At 41.8% G+C, this 22,507-nt stretch overlaps 1 protein-coding gene across 1 annotated transcript; it reads right to left on the bottom strand.

Moving 5' to 3' along the window:
- Positions 1 to 1,701: 1,701 nt before the first annotated feature.
- fmn2b (formin 2b) lies at positions 1,702 to 22,235 on the bottom strand (the record flags this gene model as incomplete). Its single annotated transcript, XM_031877781.1, has 17 exons — positions 1,702 to 2,482; positions 3,307 to 3,388; positions 3,838 to 3,987; positions 8,078 to 8,129; positions 9,037 to 9,129; positions 9,472 to 9,592; positions 9,935 to 9,994; positions 10,885 to 11,031; positions 11,302 to 11,431; positions 11,605 to 11,696; positions 12,368 to 12,429; positions 13,274 to 13,361; positions 15,312 to 15,456; positions 17,076 to 17,983; positions 18,790 to 18,839; positions 21,091 to 21,102; positions 22,007 to 22,235. Coding segments are annotated over 17 exons (2,448 nt in total), but the record flags the coding sequence as incomplete, so codon positions are not given.
- Positions 22,236 to 22,507: the final 272 nt, after the last annotated feature.

The following is a 22,507-nucleotide window of genomic DNA, read 5'->3' as shown; positions in this document are numbered from 1 at the left end:
GGAAGTTGTTTTTGAAAAGACACTATGCATGTTAGATCGGAGACTGAAACGGCGTCCCTGACATGTCCAAAACCGATGCTAGAGAGGAACCATCATTTGAAGTTAAGGCCACTGACCAAGAGTTGGTATTTGACAAGTTGGGAGTGAGAATGTGTTGGGCAAGCTGGCCCGGCTCTGTGTGTTTGCTAATGCTCCACACTCAAGAAAAAAAACAACTCTTTACTTTCACCAAAACTGCATAATCCTCTAAAATAGATTTGAATCATAAGATGTGTAGAATTGTTTGTTTTAAAACATTTCAGTCAAAAAACACATTAGTAATCATGCTGATATCTGATGGTGACTAAATATTTCGGAGAGTACCTAAATATTAAGACTTAGGACTAAGATGAATTTGACAACTTAACATGAGTCAGACTTGTCATGTTTCATGGTCATTTAAATGCTATAGCGACACCTACATTTGGCTGCAATTGTCCAATGCACTCAGGGGTTAAATCCATTTAGGGTGAATAATCTATGCCAATAAGAAATAGGCCAAAAGCCAGTTTAAGAATAACGTTATACTGTAGCATCAAACAAAAGCATCTACTGTATATAAAGGGACTTTCAAGATTGGATACAAATAGTAAGAGTGAAGGAAAACTTTTGATGGTTTTTATAGAAAATGGTGGAAAAACAGGTGTAATCTTGAACCAAGTCAAGAAAAGGGATTTGGCTTGGCCGCCACGCAGTTGAGGAATTACGAGCCAAAACATAAAGTGCTTTTTAAATGGCCACACTTTTTTCTTCTTTGTACCAAGTTGAGATTGTGTCAAACCGCCGTCAAATTCAACTTCCCAAGTCCTGTTTCATGCTGATGTATATGACAGAGAGTTTGAATTTACGTTGTGTAGAGACAGAGGTCCCTAACCTTGTTTGCACCACGGACCGGTTTCATGTAAGACAATATTTTCACGGACCGGTCTTCAAGGTGTGGAAGACGAAATAAAATGATACGATCAGCATGAAAACAAATATAAAATGCATAAATAAATACAACTCACAATAATGCTGAATCAGTGGAGCCCTGAGCTTGTTTCTCTGCAACTAGACGGTCCCATCTGGGGGTAATGGCAGACAATGACACCCGAAGTCTGTTCCTTATGTCCAGTCTACTCCGTTTAGTTTTGATTGCTGTCACTACAGAACATCCCGCTTCACAAAGAGGATGTTGTTAATGGAAGCAGGGTTTTCAGTGCTTTAGTGGCGATCTCATGATATTCAGCCTTGATTTTAATCCTAAACACCAGCAGAGTTGTTGTCTCAAACATACTTTTAAGGCCGCTGTCATTTACAATCTCCAGCAGCTGATCTTCCTTTATCGACACATATTCTGCAGAGCGAGTTTGGCGCGTCAGAATTACTCCTGATATTTAATCAGACTCCTGATATTGTCTGTTAAATGAAGCTTTCTTTTTATTGGAAGTTGTAGCTCTTCTTCTGTCTCCTTAGTGGCCTTTCTCCCTTTGCAAAGAAGCTCTCCAAAAGTTATTTACTCATTTTCGCTAGTTTGCGGGCTTAATTTTTGAGGTAACGTATCACGTGACCGAGACGAGCGTATTGACATGTGTGTCAAGAGCCACAGGCGGATGAAATTGCGAGAGAATCCGGTCATTTTTCAAAATAAAACTTCTTTCAGACTCTGATAATCAATAAAACGGAAATAATATAATATTTATTCTTTCTGTTCGGCCCGGTACCAAATGACCCACGGCCCGGTGGTTGGGGACCACTGGTGTAGAGAACTAAATCAAACGTGTCTTTCCTCAATTAAACACACAAGTGATGAAGTGACACATACCGAGTGCATATTTGTGCTTCCATCAGTGTTACTGCGGATGAAGACTGTTCCTGCTGAGGTTTGCCGTTCAGCCTTACGTCCTCCTGTCCCTTGTGCTGTTGTCCACAGAAACTTACTACAAACATGTATTAACATCTGGTGGATCTGAATGCTTGATGTTTTTACATTATTATCCTTAAGATTTGAATCATATAGGCCCTTGTTTTTGATGCTATTAATGGCATGGTTTTTGTTGAACTTGCCATTACCATTCTGCTGAAAAATCTTAATTAGTGAGACATTTGTTATATTATAAATTTTGTTTGAAGTCTGTTATTACTCCAGTCTACTATAGGTGTCCAGACCTGATTCCTGGTGTCTAGTCGCCTTCCAGGGAACAACCATCCACGATTGCGTTGGATTCAGTTATCAGACAGCTGGAGAGCAGAGCAGCAAAATGGATCAAGCTGCCAGAGCACGAAATAACTCAATGAAACAAGATGTCCAGACTGTAGGCTCAGCTGCACATACATCCCTTCATTTTTCTTTTCTGTCCTCTTCATACTTTTTTTATGGGTGACTCACGGCTGGTGCCCAAAGTCTGGGAAAAACAAGCATTCCGCGCCCACTGAGTCAAATCTTCATGCCAAGCTTGGCTTTCTGTGAAAAGGACATAGGATCATCAGGTTAAATGCATTACACCTGTCTATCACCTGATACAATCTGCGGTTTCAAGCTACACAAACAAGTAAATGGAAATCTGTCCTTATATTGAAGTAAGAATGGATAAACATTTAACTTCTGTTTGGTCAAGTGCATTGCAGTGCTTAGAACTAATTTCAATTAGTCGCAATGTAAAGTATGGATTTGCTGCCTTCAATAATAGCTTCATATTTTTACACCCTGTCTCATGATAGTGGCCAGCACTCATCACCATAATTCCCAAACATGAAGTGTTCAAGAAACTTAAAGTTACTATGAGGAACTTTCGTATAGTGTTGCTTTTGGCGGTCCCCGTGGACGAAAGCGGTAGTGTTTCCGAGATCCAGGTTCCTTATACCCTATACCTCTCATTTTACTGCAGCCAGATCTTACAGTCTACCCAGCTCAGTCCTGGTTCTGGTTCTCCCGTGCCTCCCTTCCCTCCAGCAGGTCCAGCAATATGGCCTGGTCCTCCAGCAGTGTGGAGGGATTTTAGATTACTTTCTGTGGTACTTGTACGTTCCCCTTCTTTTTATATTTTGTCTGTTGTCAAACAAACCTAACACATCCATTAATAAACACTTTAAAGTGTTATAAACCATTTTTATTTCTTTATATACTGCTTATGAATTATAATTAGGAGGACTTAAATAAATATAGTGATGAAGCTAATTGTCAGAGCTTTACTGTCAGTCGTACTTAGTTATGAGGCAGTGCAAAACATACTCTTCAGTCTTTAGATAAACAGGGATCACAAGAACAAAGGTGAAAGGTGAACTTACAATGCCAGAGGCATGTTTTGGTTTGACGCTGTAGGAAGCCTTCTCCTTGGCCTGTCGGAAACACTCTTCTGCTGCTTTTAACCTGCAGAACACACAATATGAATGCAGCTAATATGAATACACCCATACTGATTTTGTTGCTTCTTCAGAATACTTGTAAAGCCCAGGTTAAGGAAAAGATTGTGTTGTTTCTGAAGTAAGCAAGTTGCGTGAAAAATAAATCAACATTGACTTTTTTAGTTTTACATGTGGAACGAACAGCAGTCTCCTGGCTGAAAGATCGCCGTTTGTTAGAGCCCCCCCCAACCCCTTACAGCTTAGCCTGGAACAGGGTGAAGGAGCAAACGTTAGTATGGCTCTGTACAAATGGTATATCAAACCGTTTTTTGTCAAAAATGGAACACGGCAGATTTTCCGCACCATATTATCCCATTGCAATAGTGAGAAATAAGTAAAACTGTTTTAATTTAACATTCAATGCATTTTAGAAAAAGAAAACAGCAGTTTCTAGAGCAGCATGTGTTACTGTACCTCTCCTTAAGAATAACTTTGTTCTCCTTCTTCCACTGGTCCTTGAAGTCAGAGGAGAACTCGTGCCAGACGCAGAATAAAGTGTTGGGTGAAGGCTCCTTCTCTCCTGACTTGGCCTTCACTGAGAAGAACACTGTGAGCTCCAGGAACCTGACAGGACACCATCAGAAGTTTACTTATTGGCGTTCCCTTTTTATCCATGAGTTGAGAGAAAATACAACACTGGAGCTAAAAAGCCTAACGGTGCAGACGTTCCACTTTTTATTCCACAACATTTAAGAGGAAAATATCTTACACTTTATTCCACTACATCTATATGACAGTTACAAGGTACTTCTCAGATTAAGAGCTGACATAAAAACATATATATTTATAGAATATAATGCAGTGTTAAAGATTAGTGGTTCCCAATGTTTTGGGAACCACTAGTAAGTCCACCTCGACAAGCTTCAGCAGTACAATACTTCTTATGAATGATGAATCAGTATTAGTATTTTTACTTGAGATTTTGACACACAATTTGCAGAAAATAGCCTACTTCTGTGCTTTTACTTAAAGCTACTACATGTAACTTGAATTGAATAGTGTACTCTTTCTCTCACACTCCCAGAGCTGCGAGGCGGGGTGGTGGTACTGGCCTGCTACTCTCCCCAAAATGGAAATACACTCTTGTCTCGGTTCCTCAGTTCTCCCCGTCCTCTTCCGAATTGCATGCAGTTACTGTCACTTATCCAGTCAAGCTCACCATTGCTGTTGTGTATCGCCCACCGGGGCCTCTTGGTGAGTTCTTGGAAGATCTCGACACATTAGTCTCGCACTTCCACGACGATGGCTCAGCACTCATCCTGCTCGGCGACTTTAACATCCAGACTGATAAATTAGAACCTCTTCTTTCCTTCCTCTCCTCCTTTGACCTTTACCACTCCTCTTCTCCTCCTACCCACAAGACCGGCAACCAGCTGGATCTTATCTTCACTAGACACTGTACTACTGCTAACCTCTCCGTCACTCCTCTCCAGGTCTCTGACCACTATTTCATGTCTTACTCCCTCTCCCTCTCCTCTCCACCTACCCACATGGTCTCTACCTGTAGTCATCTTCGATCACTCTCCCCGGCTGATCTTTCCTCTTATGTTACCTCTGCTCTCCCTGACCCAGAATCCTTCTCTCTCCTATCCCCTGATACTGCTACTGACCTTCTCCTCTCCACCCTTTCCTCTTCTTTGGACAACCTCTGCCCCTTCACCTCCAGGCCTGCACGGCCAACCCCACCTGCCCCATGGCTGTCGGACTCAGTACGTACTGACAGACGGAGCCTAAGAGAGGCTGAGCGTAAATGGAGAAAAGGCAAACTCCCGGAGGACCTTCTTAACTTCCAAGCTCTTCTTTCCACTTTTTCCACCTCTGTTTATACTGCTAAAGCTGCGTTCTTCCGCTCCAAAATCCTAACCTCTGCTTCCAATCCTAAAAAACTCTTCGAAACTGTCTCTTCACTCCTCCAACCCCCACCCCCTCCTCCTACTTCCTCCCTTCTCCCTGACGATTTCGCCAACTTCTTTGACAAGAAGGTAAACGATATCAGGTCCTCCTTCTCTCAGCCCCCCGGTCCCTGTCCATCCTCTCCCTCACTCTCTGTGTCCCTGTCCACCATCTCCAGCTCTACCCTCTCCAGCTCTTCCCCCACAGCTCTCCCTCCCCTCTCCATGCCCCATCTTACTCCCCTCTCCCCTAACAAGGTCCTCAACCTTGCATCTAACTGCCCCACCATGTGCTCCCTTGACCTGATCCCCTTCTTCAGTCTATTGCGATTGAACTCCTTCCTTTCCTCACCCACCTCATCAACAAATCCCTCGTTTCAGGATGCTTTCCCACGGCTTTCAAGACTGCCAGAGTCACCCCCTTTCTGAAAAAACCATCACTTGACCCCTCTGATGTCAAGAACTTCAGACCGGTTTCTCTTCTACCCTTTCTTTCCAAAACACTTGAACATGCTGTCTTTACTCAACTGTCTTCCTATCTCGACCAAAACAACCTCTTGGACCCCCACCAGTCTGGGTTCAAAGTGGGTCACTCGACTGAGACAGCCCTCCTTGCGGTAACGGAGTCGCTTCACACAGCGAGAGCCAACTCTCTCTGTCCTGATTCTCCTGGACCTGTCTGCGGCGTTTGACACTGAACCACCAGATCCTCCTCTCCACCCTCGAGGGGATGGGCGTCTCAGGCTCTGCACTCTCCCTGTTTGCATCCTACCTGACAGGTCGATCCTACCAGGTGACATGGAGGGGGGCCTATGGGGGTTCCACAAGGCTCAGTCCTGGGCCCCCTTCTCTTCTCGCTCTACACAACATCTCTGGGTTCTGTTATTTGCTCGCATGACTTCTCTTACCATTGTTATGCCGATGACACCCAGATGGTCTTGTCATTTCCCCCCGGTGACACTCAAGTGGAGGCACGCATCGCTGTGTGCTTGGCTGACATCTTGAAGTGGATGACGACACACCACCTCAAGCTCAACCTGGACAAAACCGAGCTACTGTTCCTCCCGGGGAAGTGTTGCCCGCACCGAGACCTGTCCATCACCATTGACGATACCGTGGTGATGCCAACTCGGACTGTGAGGAACCTGGGTGTGACCCTGGATGACCAACTGTCATTCTCAGCAAACATTGCATCGGTTACACGCTCCTGCAGATTCCTGCTCTACAACATCAGGAGGATTCGCCCCTTCCTCACTGACGAGACGGCGCAGGTGCTAATCCAGGCTCTTGTCATCTCCCGCCTGGACTACTGCAACTCACTACTTGCCGGAGCCCCGGTGTCGGCCATCAGACCTCTGGAGCTTGTCCAGAAAGCTGCAGCTCGCCTGGTGTTCAATCACCCCAAGTTCTCCCACACAACTTCCCTTCTCCGTTCTCTACACTGTAAGAGGTCACATCCAGTTTAAGACTCTGGTGCTAGCCTACAGGGCAGTGAAAGGAACAGCTCCTTCCTATCTCCAGGCCATGGCCAAGCCCTACACCCCCGCGCGACCACTTCGCTCTGCTGCCTCGGGGCGATTGGTTGCCCCGTCGCTCAGAGGTCCCTACGGCCGATCGACCCGGTCGTGGCTGTTTTCTGTCCTGGCCCCACAGTGGTGGAATGAACTCCCCACTGACATCAGGACAGCAGAGTCGCTGCCCATCTTTCATCAGGCTGAAAACTCACCTCTTCAAGAAGGCCTTCCACTTAGCACTTACTTAGCATCTATTGTATTCATACTAGCTTGTTGCACTTATTGTATTCATATTAGTTGGTGGCACTTATTGCATTCGTTTGTTTCTGCACTGTACGTTGGCTCTGGTTTATGCTCTTAGATGCTTGTTTGAAGAAAGGAGATACACTTATGACTTCTGGTGACTAGTTCTCTCGAAAACCGATGTTGAATACACTTATTGTAAGTCGCTTTGGATAAAAGCGTCTGCTAAATGACTGTAATGTAATGTAGTGTAATGTAACTTGAATTTTGTGTTGATTTTGGCAACCCCTTGGGACAAAAGTGGTAATGTTTCGGAGCACCAGAGTCAATTTAGAAAACCTCTCATTTTACTGCAGCAGGGTCCTACAGTCTGTCCTGCTCAGTCCTGGTTTTGGATCTCCCATGCCTCACTTCCCTCTAGCAGAGGTGTTAGTGTTGGCTCCCAGCGGACACTGTGCAGTCCAAAATGTTGGTTCCGTGCTACAAGCACATCAACTGCTCATGGGCTAGACAAGTAAACGGGATGCATTGTTTGTGCACTGTACGTACAGTCTGTACATAATTCCCATCTGTTCTCCTATTCTCATCAAGCAGTCGCACAGTTTTTTTGTTTTTGACTTTTTCATGTTATTCCGCCAAATGCAACAAACAAAAGAACCTCTTCCTGTTGCTGTCAGGAGGTCACCATCATTTATTCTAATGCGCCTGTGGTGAACCGTCTTCACCAATCTACAGTAGTATGTACAGTAAAGAAGCATGCGCAAGTGCACATCTGTTATCTTATACATCTGAACAGAAGTATGATCAAAGCTTTAAGTCATCATCTATGGTGTAACTGCTAAACATATGGTAAAGGGCCAGCTGATACATGAAGTGTACTGACTACAGTGATATGTAAAGATCACAGCTCTCTTGTACAAACTGGTGCTCTCAGTGATGGTGACATTTGAAATAAAGCAGGTAAAGTTTGTTTGTATGGTGCGTAATGTAATGAGTTTTTCTTACAATTTGTGAGTGCTGCTGAGTTGAGCATCCAGGGTCTCCAGTTCACTTTTTGCTAGGAGAAAGAATACAAGAGGTCAAAACAAAAGTGACACTTGAGAAAGTACTTGGGTTTGTTGTTAGCAACTGCTGCCCACTTGTCGGTCGCATGGACTTGGAGGCAACGCACCAAAAAAACAAAGCAATGCGCCCACAAAGGTAAGAAAGAATGAGACTGCTAGCAAGTAAACACGTAAACAATGCATGATTTAAAATATTCAAAATGCTTGCAAACGTTTAATGGGGATTGATTCAGTTTGTTAGAACCAGACGGCTACCTCCGGTTCTGCAGAGTGAAGCCGGTGTGGAAGTGTCTTAAACTTGCATTTTCTCTACTGACCAGCAGGGGGCGACTCCTTTGGTTGCAAAAATAATTCAGATTGTATTGAAGTCTATGAGAAAATGACTACTTCTCTCTTGATTTATTACCTCAGTAAACATTGTAAACATGAGTTTATGGTCGCAATCTCTAGTTTTAAGTCTTTTTCAATACAGCATGATGTTCATTTAGTAGATTATGGTCCATTTAGAGTCAAATAGACTATAAAGAGGAGTATGCTTTAGGGCAGGCTTACTTTGATTGACAGGTCGCTGCTGCTACCATAGCCGTATACGGCGTCTCTACGTCACTACTCCGCATACCAAATATGGTAACTTCCGTTCATGGGTTGAGAAAAAGCAACATTGCGACGGCATATCGCCGAACTCGAGGCTTAAAAACGAAAGTCCACAAACCAATGGGTGACGTCACGATGACTACGTCCACTTCTTACATACAGTCTATGGTTATATCTCAGGGGAACACACAATGCGCTTTGGTGGGAAACGGTGAATATACGCAGAAACTTTGTTGGTCTACAAGAAACCAACACTGGCTGCTTTTAAGTTTACGCAAACTAAAACACTTTAGTTTAGTAAGTCACCTTGCGCAAGGAAGTCGTCCATCTTGTCTTTAAAGGGCTGCAGGTTATCCTCGTCTGAAACCTTGCACACCTTTTCCACTTCTGATGTACACGCTAATAAAAAAAAGCAGACAGTAATTACAAGCCAGCAGCACATTTTGTGTGAAATACCAGTAGGCATATATTACAGAGTGGTTATTATATAGTTATTTTTTCACAATATTGTGAATATATCATAGTTTAAATCCATTCAACCTACTTTGCATATACGTTTAAAATCTCCAACTCTTTTCAGTCTGTACTTAAACCTTCGTAATTGATCTTTTCCTGCCATTTGGTGAACCAAAAGCAGAAGCCACAAAGACTGAGGCTAATTACCATGTAAGCTCGATACTGTGTGTGTGTGTGTGTGTGTGTGTGTGTGTGTGTGTGTGCGTGTGTGTGTGTGTGTGTTACCTCTCAGGTCCTTCCTGAGTCGATTCAGGTCTTTCTGGAAGTCTTCAAACTTCATTTGTGAGGACTGAAATAGGTCGTGAGGCTCAGGGAGAGGGTACACACACGTCTCTCTACCAGCATCCTGGTAATGGACAGACAGGCACACGCCTGTCTGTTATTATGTCAAAAACAGTTAGGACAGATGTCTGATATTGTTTTAGGACCACCATGTACATAGCTGTTTGCTTTACTGGCTGCTAATAAAAATGAACTTTAAAACACATCACCACAGTGTGATGTGATGAAATATGGTGTGAAAATGTTGCAAATGTCTGTAATATGTGTTTCTTATCCTGGGTTTGCTTTGTGAGACTAATGTGAGAGTATACAAATAGGGACAAAAATAGCATCGGACAAAGATAAGAGTGCACAAAACAGGGAAAGAGTTATAGTATGGGAGGAAGGATGTAACTAAAGCACTCACCTCATCGAAGTGTCTGAGGTAGTATGCAACAATGTAAGACAGAAGACTTTTCATGCCATCCTGCATGTGGAGGAAAGAAAAAAAACATCGTCACCTGGGCTTAACAAAGATAGTTGCTGTGTCTTTGTCCCATGCGAGCAAAACTAAGCAGTCCCTCAACACCACAGCTTCATAAATGCACTATATGAAGTTATACTGCATAGTACTTAAAAACATAGTATATAAAAGTGGACTAAAGACATGGAAATGTCTATATACTGCATGCTTCCATAAATATAGTCAAGCAATGTTTTTTAAAACTGTATTGATTCTATGACACTATGTAGATTTTAAATTAATAGTTACAAAATGTATACAGTACAGTTTGTATAAACTACATACAAGTCTGTTTACTGAATATGTTTACCTAAAGAATTATGCTTTTTTATTTTATTCAGTTAGTAGTGTGTTCTTTGTACAATGCCAGTTTTCCTAACTACTATAACTGTAACTATAGCAATATATAACAACATATTGAATCGGAACCCCATTATCATGATACATATCGTACTGCCAGATTCTTGCCAATACACAGCCTTAATAAACTCTATATTGGCATGTAAACACTACTTCCGTTTAAGTCCAGCATGGACCAGTCAGTACAGAGTGTAGACTGGTAGCTGGAGGGGTGCCAGTTTACTCGGGCACTGCTGAGGTGACCTTGAGTACCAAACCACTTCACTGCTCGGGGCCTCTGTGTGTACACGTGTGTATTCTGGGCCTATGTGTGTAAATTAGCAATATGAACAAGGGGATTCATGAAGTAATTTGTTTTCTTCTACTATAAAAAGCACAACAAAATGTGCAAGGCTGTAAGCCACAAGATCCAGAGTAAAAAAGCAGATTCTTTTTTTTAAAGTTTCATAAAGTTTCAGTGCAGTTTGTTTCCGCTTATTTCCCTCTTTACTCACGCTGCTCTTCACATCTTTGAGTTTGGGCAGGATGTCAAGGGTGAAGCCATCAGCTTGGCCTCTTGTTCGATTACCACCATTCATGAAGTTACCAAAAGCCAGGACCAGACCGAGAACCTGCTTCACTGTCGGACTGTCTTGCAATGCCTACAGATGACAGACATATGGGTTTGAGTCAGAGCTACAAACACAAAGGAAGAGGTGTTTGTTTAGCCCCACACATTTGAGAGGCGTTTTCCATAGGGGGCAGGCAAAGTGACATTGGAAACGTTTACAAAGCCTGAGATGCTCCCACTTTGCGGATGGATTCACTGTTGTTTTTCAAGAAATAGTTCCTGCCTGTAATCAATTTTCTTTTTGAAACAGTCCTCCCGCAGGACCAACCAAGTTTATTTCTCATTGGAGAGTTTAACTCACCTTGCATACCCTCTGCAGTGTGTCCAGCTTCCTCATTATGGACGACATGCACTCAGAGAAGCTGGACTGGAAGAGGATGCAGAAGACTCTGCCGGAGAAGTTTGGGATCAGGGAGAGCTGGTGGAGAAAGCTGCAACACAAGAGGAAGCTTTGGATCCAAACTCCTGTCCTCTGCTATCTCCCTACTCACTCTTTTATTCTCTCTTTGTGTGCTTTACAGTCTTTACTGGCTGATGCATGGCAGTCACCATTACGTCTGCTCATTGGTGTGGAAGTGTCGGAGGAATAACAAAAAAGACTCACTGCTCGGGTTTGTCCAGAGATTTGGCGTTCTCCTTGTCTTTTGAGGCTTTGATGTGCTTTTCAATCTTGTCCAGCTCCTCCTCTTGTGCCCTCTGAGGGAGAAACACAAGAGACAGACTTTCATACAATTACAAAAACATAGTAGGAAGTATACACCAGGGGTTTTCTAATCTGACGATATGGACCCCACTTGGACAAAATTGGGACATTGAAGGTAATTATGAGTCAGAAATATGTGTTTAATCATGTCTGTGTGTTCAGATTTGAGAAGAAGTGTGATTTTTGACGCAAATAACAATAATCGGGTGATTCTTAACGTAAACTGACTTTTAGTTTTTCAATTATGACACCATATCAAAATACCCAACTGATCTGTAATCATATTCTATTCATACATGTAACATGGATAGCAATTTATATATTTTTAATATAATTTAAATAGCCTTAAAAAAATGTATTTTCCTCCCATAATCAGGACATTGTAATTAAATATGAAAACACTGTACAAGAAGGCCTCCATATCCAACATCCACATCTGAGTTGAAATCATTAACCTACTAACCTTCCACCAAACCTGTTCATCAGCAATAATATTCTGAGGGTCAGCATAAAATCAGGAATGTGCTACCTGAAGTACAAACTACCTCGGAAAACTGTAAAAAAAGGACTCAAATGCCCAGACTTCCTTTACAGACAAGTGATCAGATTCTATCACAGTCAGACAAGCGAGATAAACTGTCTTTGTAGAGTGTGTGTTGCTCACATTTTCGTAGAGAGCCTGCAGGGTCTCCAGGTCAACTACTGTGTTGTCCAAGTTCAGGATAGCTTAAAACAGAGAGAAGGAGAAGTCACAAGTCTATTCAGTAGCAGTCAAGGATCAGCCTGTACCTCAGTGTTTTAGGGTGCCATGCCATTGTTCTGACGGCCCGTTATTCCGAAACCTGAAACTTGGTCCCATTGGTCTTTCAGTCCAATGGGACGTTTTTGGGACTATTGGGATTTCGGAATAGTGGGCCTTCGTAACAATGGGCAGTCCCCGTGTTTAGGTAAATGGGTCCATTTCATTCTTTAAAAACAAAAAAAAAAAAAGACCAGAGGAAAGAGAAAGAAATTAAGATATCTCATCCTGACTCTCTGCTAAAATGTTGTGATAACATGCAAAAGAAGGCACAAAATGATAAACTTGCTCCAAGCAGAGACAAATTCTGCAAAATCCCATTTATTGCAACTTATAGTAAAGATGTTACCATGTATCCAGCGTCAGCTATTATTGGCCCCAAATGTCCATACAGTCAGTAGAAGCACATGTGCACCAGATGTGATTGTTATACCACATTTAATTTGCATTTAATACTTTTATTGGTAGGTTTATTTGAGGTTTAATGCATGACTAGATGAATATCCATCCACTTACTATTCATACAGATATATAGGTAGGTAAATTATAGTGTTAGAGTTTTCTCATTCTTTTGGCACAATCATTCTCCCCTTTGACTAAAAATAGGCTCAAGCAGCTGAATATGAGGGTAATTAGTATTGCTGAGATGGATCTTTTCCCCAAGGTACCCTGTGTGGCATACACCTATCTACATTGTGGTATTTAATGAGGAACAAGAACCATGTATTACTGTGTGTAAATATCAAGTCATTACGAAAATGATGAACTCACCATGCTGGATATCTTTCATGTCAAGATGCAGGGAGGACATGAGAATTCCTACCGCCTGAGAACGCTTATTGTTCAGGAGCTTCACAACCTAAAAACACACAGATATGAAGCTCAGATGTGCTGTAGCTTTGCCAATGCTGTGCATTTGATGTTTCTATATTTTCACTGATATGGTACCAACGATTGGGCTGTGACTTTAAAAAGTCTGTCAAACTAATAATACTGGCAGTAAAGGATAAATAACATACATAATCAATGACAGCATGGTAAAATGACTTAAGTTACATTTCACATTATTAAATTGTAGGATGGAACAAATATGCCTAAGCTTCTGCAAGAGGAAATGTCAGGTGTTTTTAAATGTATAATATATGAAAATACTGCACAGTAAAAAGTCTTTGTATACACGGTTATGGGCATTCTTAATTCAAATGCACATACATGTATGTATGTATGTATAGCTTTTATATATGATAGACGTCCTATATCATCAAACCTTTTATTGACAGAATAGAATTTAGGGGTTAAGACTCAATGATTCTCATTGTAATAAGCAATTGAATAACATTCATGTAAAACCCAATCGACAGAAAAAAACGTTTCTGAAACAAAAAAACCCTGTTTCATATCAGTCTCGTATCGCACAAGCAGAAACGCACAACGCCACTTATTTTCTATTTTTTAAAAGTGATTATTGGCGAAACAAAACACTTAATAAAGAGTGGGATGGACATTTTCTATTTAACGAGAGAAAAAGATGTGAGAGTATTTAACGGGGTGTTCCCTTTTTATTTTGTTTTTAATCCAAGCAAATTATTAATATTATTGATGAAAAGTTTCTTTTGTGTAGCTTGATTTTGTCATACGATTGGTTAGATTTAGCCAACAAAAATATTTGGTAAGGTTAGAAAAAACATGGTTTGTGTTAAAATAAAAACGGGACGTAACAACGAAACACAGCAACCGTAAATAAATAGCAACTGCCCTTAGCAGTCTTTCTTACGTGATATTACATAACAAACGTAAAGTTTGTTACTACTACGTAATACATTACATATTACATAATGTTTACTTTCACACGCGACTTGAACAGCGGTATTCTGGTCCTTGTTTGACCCATCCATCAACCCTCAAACCCACAGTTAGTGGACTTTCTTGCATGTTATACCCGTAATTATATTACGTATAATGTTTATATATATATGTTTATATATAATAAACACAATAATGGACAAGCCAGATTTTGCCGACTTAAACACACGTCACGGCAACATGGCGCTGCACACAGTGCAGTGATGACCTTGTCATCATTTTTATCATCAGTTTCATGGAGTGTTTGTGTTGTGTAACAACATTGTAACTGCCATGTCCATTTTCATTCAGTTGATTTGTACTTCTTTGCGAGCATGCAGTACTATACTATTCCTCCCGTCTTTTTTGACAGGGGTCCCGCCGATCCTTGAAATGTCTTCAATTAGATTTTGTGAAATATTTCCCCACAGCATTCTCTAGTTCATTTAAAGATGGCTACTTTATACACCGTTTCTCTTCGTTAATGGTGCTGTGGTAATTGATGTATGTCCCTTGTAGATGCTTGTGGAGCCCAGAGACCTGCCATACAAACATCAGTTAGCTGCAGGCGTCCATGTTTTCCAGAGTGGGTGTAGTGGGACGCATTTAGACTCTGAATTATTGACTTCTGACTTGCAAAGGATTGCAGCATAAGCCGCTTGCTCTGCGCGTAGCTTGATGTACTACGCATCGCTTGCTGTACTACGCATCGCTTGCTCTGACCAAATGCAAAACTCTCCCTGTTCAATGTACCGTATCTGTTGTTTGCAGGAATGTACAATGCCAACATTTTTTCTTTGCGATTGGGCTATAATGTAATAAGCCACATCAAGCTGCTAAGTTTTAAGAAGGTAATTCAAATAAATACGTTCAAAATCTCTGATTGGTTGTTGTTGATGTTATTGTTGCGACAATACTACTTGTACTGTACATGTACAGCATGTAACATATGCTTAAACACACAGACCTGTTTGGCCTTGGACTTGGTGATGGTGTCAGAGAGCGGCTGCTTCTTCTCCTTCACAGCTGTTTTGGAGAACAACTCTACAAACTCCTTAAAGTCCATGTCAGGCTCCTCTATTGTCTCCCACACCAACGAAGAAGAAACCTCCCTGAAAAACACAAAAGAGCACTTACAAATGGATGGTAGGTTGTTCAGCAGTATGAGGAAGTATAACTACCCCCCGCTGGTCTTACTGGCCTAAAGAGGTGTTGTGCAGTTTTGCATAGATTTGCATTAAGTGTGAAAGTTTAACACATTGCAGGAAATCTGATAACCGACCATGCGCTCAAGAGGCAGCATCTGATTTGATGGCTTACTTAGATTACATTCAACAACATGAGTTTTAAAATCTACTAAAAGCCCTACACGGTTTCACTCAGCCTTAAAACCAGCTTTGTATGTAGAATTTAACACAATCCTCCTGCCTTTCACATTTATTAAGAAACCTTTTGAAAATAGGACGTGTCCAGCAAGAAGATGATTGTTCTAATTTACAAAACGGATGTGTTTAAGCTTTAAAAGCTTCAAGTATTGTGATGTTCGGACGCACTGTCCAATATTTCTATGGTGTGAGGTGCAAGAAACAGTGCAAATTAAAACCTTTGGCCAACAAATTTAGCAGATGAATGTGGCAACCAGTTAAAATAATATTTGATTCCTTTCCCATTGCGGGTAGACGAGTATGACTTTCTGTGTTTTTTCTGTCACAAATGCGCTGCAAAACAGTTAGTAAACAGTGAAAATGTTTCAGTGGTTACTTCATTTCTACATCTGTTACTTATTCAGTCTCTCTTTTGAACTCTCAAACCAGAATTGGTGATGGTTTGAATAGTGGAAAGACTAACACAGACATTTTTTACGAGTTTGATTTTGTTTCTGTCAAGTGACTGTTGTCTGACTGGAGTCAACATTAGCATGTCCACCTGGGTGCGTTCATGTGTAGGCAAGGGGCTCTGAAATGTAAGCTATCTGAGTTGAGGCTGCTGAACAGCCCCACATTGGGAAAAGCAAAGCCAGAGGCCACACAACTAGTAAGCATAGATCAGAAGGAGAACGTGTTGTTGTCTGGAGCGGTCCAAATATGCTCATCTCTGGTTTTATCAAAAGAAAAAAATACAAATCATTTGTCTGTCTTAGAATATACAGATACAAGTGCAAATACAGATGTCTATAAACGGTACTGCTGTGCATTCACTTTACAGTAGTACAAGAACACTAAACCAGCCTCCACCCAGAGCAGGACAGACTGTTTACACTTGAGTTACTCACTAGAACACCAAATGTGGATTAGTCCACTGCTGAAAATATGCTGATTGAGTAACGCTTGTTAAAACTAAAGTGTCTCTCCTGAAATTTAAAAAATATTAAATAAACCTTATATATGTGTGTGAGGTGTTTTTATAGATCTATGTCTTCAGTAGGAACCAATGGACTTGGAGCTGAGAGCCACAGACACGGCAGTCAGAAAACATTAAGTGACAAACTAAAACATCGATACTTTGGTTCGGCACATGGTATTTGTTAATAATATAATATATAATGTGAAAATCCTAATCTTTTAGGTAATTTAACACACTGAAATGATATCAGATCCTGTCTTTGAACACCGACTTCTTTCTGCATTGCCTGTTTTCACACTTTTCTCGATCGTGTTTGGGCTCAGAATGCAAGTGAAGCTAAATAAACTGCACCATCATGTTGAGCCTGTTTGGGCCACACCATCCTTACTTTTTGATGTTCAGCTGGATCCTGGTCCAGTAAAGGGGCTTCATGGGTCTGGGGGTTTCCACCACAGCCTTCCTGGGTGGCTTCTCCTGGGTCAGACCCAGAGCATACAGCCCCAGTGGCAGAGGAGGAGGCAGGGAGCCAAGGGCTCCTGGAAGAGCTGGGGGAGCACAGAAGCCTCCTGGTGGAGGAGGGGGTGGAGGAGGCCCACAGCCTGGGGGTGGTGGAGGTGGGGCTCCTATTCCTGGTAATGGAGGAGGAGGTGGAGCTGTGCCGCCAGGGAGAGGAGGAGGAGGAGGGGGTGGGGGTGGAGCAAGGCCACCTGGAAGTGGAGGAGGAGGGGGTGGGGGTGGAGGAAATGCTGAACCAAAAGGTAATGGTGGTGGAGGTGGAGGAGGGGGCATTGAGCCTCCTGGTAGTGGCGGAGGTGGAGGTGGTGGTGGGGGAGGAGGTGCCACTATCTGTCCGTGTAAAGGATGAGGAGGTACTGCTCCTCCTGGCAGGGGAGGTGGAGGTGGAGGCTGCAGCTGACATGAACACCTGGAGCCATCCTCGCTGGGCGGAGGCTGCAGGAAGCCATTCGCTCCGCCCGGCTCACTGCAAGGCACTTTGAACTTAAAGCCGTCGTCCATGGGCGAGGTCTGCACCGACTTGGCCTCCAGGCAGCCTAGAATGGGAGCTGCCTCCGTCTGCAGGTGAGCGTCACACACAACCGTCAGCAGGCCCTCCTCTCCCCCACACTCCCTGTCCGTGGTAGAAGTGGTGGGTTTCATACTGTCTCTGTCCAGAGGAAGGGGCTGTTGCTCCAGCTCAGCAATCTTAGTCCTGAGATCTTCTATGGTTTGTTCCAGCTGTTGGATGACAATGACGTGTTTTTCCTTCAGTTTTGCTGAAGGAAGTACACGTTCCTCCTGCAAATAAGAGAGAAGCAAGAGGTATAACAACAGTCATAGCTCTCTTTTTTAGTAAAATCTGTTGATAGGCAAATGTAGAATTATTTATTTAAAAAAGAAAAAAGTCCTCAAGTTGTGTCAGAGTACAGAGGGGCCACATTTAAATATAGATTGTGGCAGGAGATTTCAGAACAGCTTGGAATCAGGAATGGTCCCAAAACAAAGGATGTGCGTCAGATTAGACAGTGGTGGTATTGCTCTATAGGCAGCTGAACGATAGCTTCTTGCTAATATCATTCATTCTTTTGCACCGTTTGGGACTAGCATTATTCGTGTTATTAGTTCAGTTTTGTCTTGTATTGCAAATGTTTGCAACAAAGAGAATAACGGAACACATCAGACGTTATGTTATCAGATGACTGATTAAAGAAACGCATACAAAAAATACTTTAGTCTTTACATATGGTACTGGTAAAGGACTCCATTTATACTTGTCTACCTTAACGGACAAAGAGCTTTGAGACTGTTCCTACTTCAGTGCAACAGAAAGTACTTTATACATCTGAAAGAAAAAAATAAATGAAATACAGCAGGAAATCTGTGAAAGCAACAATATATCTAAGTGCAAATATACAGTTTTAGCAGCTATCCAAGCGCAAGCAGGGGGTATTTGGGTGTGGGGACAGGGATTTGAAGGAAAGCATTACAAAATCTGACGATAAATCAATGAGTCACATTACCTATTCAATTGAAAGGCCACACTCATAAGATAGAAAACATATCTATAATCTTTCAGTCAACTAGAGAAAAATGAAGTGCCTGACCTCTTGGCTCTCCTGCTGCTGCGTCAAATCCAAGATGGCTGCATGGTGTTCTGAACAAACAGAGACATCAGCAGGTCAGCACAATATAGTACAACAGAAACACTTTACACAAGGCTCATACGTCTTCTGTAGGCAATTGTGAACATATGAATGTACGATGTCACGTATAAAATGTTTGACTGGTACTTTGACTCGGCACCAGTAACTTTCGGTGATACAGCCAAAAGCCAGTAATACACTAAGCAGCCGCATCACTTTTTTACTGTACCAAAATCCATTCTAATTGTAATTGCATCTTGTGGCTTTTATTATTTACTTGTGCCAATTAGCTGTAGATAGTCTTAACACCACAATGAAAAGCATTGTTTTACCGCCATCTTTGATGGAAAGCCTCAGCTTTCTCCATATGTAAACCTTAATTGCTGTGGCTAGTTGGGTGTGTCTCTTCTTTACACCTACAGTGACACCCAACAGTGATGTCACAGTGTCCTGGAGTACACCTGTACATCACGGCAGAAAGGTGGGAAGTTTAACCACCAAAGACAAGATTTTCAGGGGGCTAAACCATGACCTCTTCCTAGGCCTAAACAAGTAGTTTGTTGCATAAGTAAACCTAAAAACTAAGTAAACATACATTTACTGTGTGCATGTAACAAGTGGAAACTCTACGCTTCCTGTGAGAAGTTTTTGAAATTGTTGAAATCTGACAGGCAGGGGGGTTCCTTGAGTATCATAGTTTTAAATGTGGAGCCACTGATTTGTTTGACGAGTCAGGACTGAAAAACGAGTGGGTTTAAAACAGTGATACAACTGTTATACAATAACAATATCACACTAGAATTTGTGATATACGATACAATACTGATACTGCTGTGTTGATCTGAAGTGTTTAATTCAATTCAATTTATTTTTGTATAGCCCAAAATCACAAATTACAAATTTGCCTCAGAGGGCTTTACAATATGTACACATTTGACATCCTCTTGTCCCAGGACCCTCACATCGGAACAGGAAAAACTCCCCCAAAAACCCCTTTAACGGGGAGAAAAGAGGAAGAAACCTGTGGGAGAGCAATAGAGGAGGGATCCCTCTCCCAGGATGGACAGAAGTGCAATAGATGTCATGTTTAAGAGTATTTACATTGGTATTCATGTACATTTTAAAAGCCCAAAAGAAGTGCACGCCACACTGGTTGCACCCACGTCACACCATTTGCAGAACTAACATCTTGAATAGATTTAGAAATTTGATGACGTGGATATGTTGAAGGAAATTGGCTCATTTACATTATCAATGCATAACCTAGATGTGTTTATTTTTATAATACTACATACAGTATGTTACTTACATTATCTATGTGTGTTTATTTTAATCATAGAAAAAATGAAGCACAGATAATCTGAAGGTATACAAAGACAGAGAGAGGATCATCTTGACCTGTGCATACCAGGGTTTATGAATAACTTAAGTAAAAAAAACAAGAGAGAGTCTCTTTATAATTGAGTACCGGGCACCATCATACTAAAAACAAACCTTTCCTTGTGTAATAGCCACTCCCTGTGAGTAAAAATGTAATAATCCTGTTTTTAATCCATAACCAATCAGTAACTGTCCGTGACTTCTGTGTTCTGATTATTGACCAATCAGAAAGACCCCAGACAATAAGGAGGAGCATTGCATGAAAGATTTAAAAAGTGATGATGTGAGAAAAGTTATTCTGTCTACATTCTTGAGTCCACACCCTTTGTATTTTCAAATTTGCAGGCTATTAGGCTATTCGCGCCGTTGTTTGCAGTGTTAGCGCCCATGTTAAGAGCCGTGTGAAGGTATTTTGGACTTGTAAGGGGCAAGCCCCCAAGAAGAGTAACATTTGACTTTGAAACCAATTTTCTTTGTGGCCAAACCAAGGAATTACAACTTCCGGGTCTCTCATGGGATGCCATTGGCCCCAGAAAGACTTGGTTAAGCTTTGGAAAAGATTGTGATATAATTATAAAATAACTATGTTTATTAAGTAATATAAGTATGTGTGTAACGTATCTGGTGCTAGTTATGTAACAAAAGTAGTCAATTTTATTTGGTTTCACACGGGACACAAACAGCGGTCACTTGAGTGAAAGTCCTGTGTCTGTTTAAAGCGGATAACGTATTTTGTGACTAGGTTGGCATTTCTAAATCACTATCTGAGATGCTCCACCCACCATCGAGCTGCAGGTTTATTTCAAGTTATGATATTTTGAAACAAGTGAGACAAATATTCACACTGATACAGCCCACAACAAATATAAAATTAGTACTCACCTTGGTTTTCTTCTAAAATGCCAAAGCATGAAGTTGGAATGAACCCATTCAGATGAAGAGATGAAAATCAAAAAAAGGGAAAAGAATCAAACACAAAGGTCAAGATCCTTGCATAAATCTGAGTGGAGATCGAATCATAAGTGACCTTTAAACACACACATATCTTTTTTTTGATACTTCCTGCTAGTCAATACCCTACATTTTTCACCGCCATGTGTTCTACTTCACTTTTTACAGGGTGAGGGGTCTAATGAATCCAGGTTAAACAATGTCAGAAAAGAAACTCTGATGACATACATCTCAAGAATTATATAACAAGGAATGTTGAAGGGTAGTTCAAAACATTCTTTCCGAGAGTGAGATCAGGTGATCAAAACCAATCTCATGTTTCTGTGTAGCTCGAGACACTGAACAAAAGTGATGTGCGGATCGATACAGCGTAGTTTGCCAAGAAATATTTATAGCATGTGACTTATTTTTGAACATTGACAACCAACTGAAGAATAGAGAACTGTTCAGGTACCTACCAGAAAAGTAGCTAGCTGTTAAGCAACGGTGAGGACTTAACCCATTAGGCTTCAAGCATGTACCCTAATATACAGTAAGCTATGTTGTAGAAAAATACCTTTGATATACTGCCATATATAAGACACTATTATCTGCACTTCTGATTGAGCCAACATTGGTTATTTATGATACCGCTCTCTCATCGCTGTCACATCCCAGGACAGTCTAAACACTGTAAATCATAAACAGGCATTAACACGTGAAAAGTGGGTTCAACACAAAAATGTCAGCATCTTGCCAATTATTTACTGACAATTATTTACAAAAAAAGTCTTCCTGTTTTATCATCCCTGTCAAGTAGCCAGCTTGTGACATATGGACCATGTGTAGGCCTAAGTGTTGATCTTACCTGCCTCTGTGGATTTGAGTCCAGTCCTGTTGTCTCCGCCTGGCTTGGCTGGAAGCCAGGGGCCCTTTTGTTGCCCCGGTAGTTTCCCTTCAAGGGAATCCAGGGAGTGAGACGGCTGGTTAACTGCTGCCCACGTATACAGCTGGTCATGCTGGGGAAACAAAACTCTTTTTAAATGCTTTATTTTTAATGTCACACCAGCGGTGGAAAGTAAAAGTTTGGGTACTTTTGATTTTTACTCTGCTACTGTTGCATCAGCAAACATCATTATTTTCTCTGAAAAATAACATTAATCAAAAGTGACAGAGGAATAGATCCACTGAAGCAATCATAGAGGGCAGGTAGTCGGTCACATGACAACACAAACACCATCCATCCATCCATCCATCCATTCTCCTCCGCTTATCCGGGGTCGGGTCGCGGTGGCAGCAGGTCAAGCAGGCTGACCCAGACTTCCCTCTCACCGGCAACATGTTCCAGCTCATTCTGGGGGATCCCGAG

Source organism: Anarrhichthys ocellatus, unplaced genomic scaffold (genome assembly GCF_004355925.1).
Source record: "Anarrhichthys ocellatus isolate YVR2014 unplaced genomic scaffold, GSC_Weel_1.0 scaffold148, whole genome shotgun sequence".
Taxonomy (NCBI): Eukaryota; Metazoa; Chordata; class Actinopteri; order Perciformes; family Anarhichadidae; genus Anarrhichthys; species Anarrhichthys ocellatus.
Note: the sequence above shows the minus strand (reverse complement) of the source record. Positions and strands in the feature narration are given on the sequence as shown.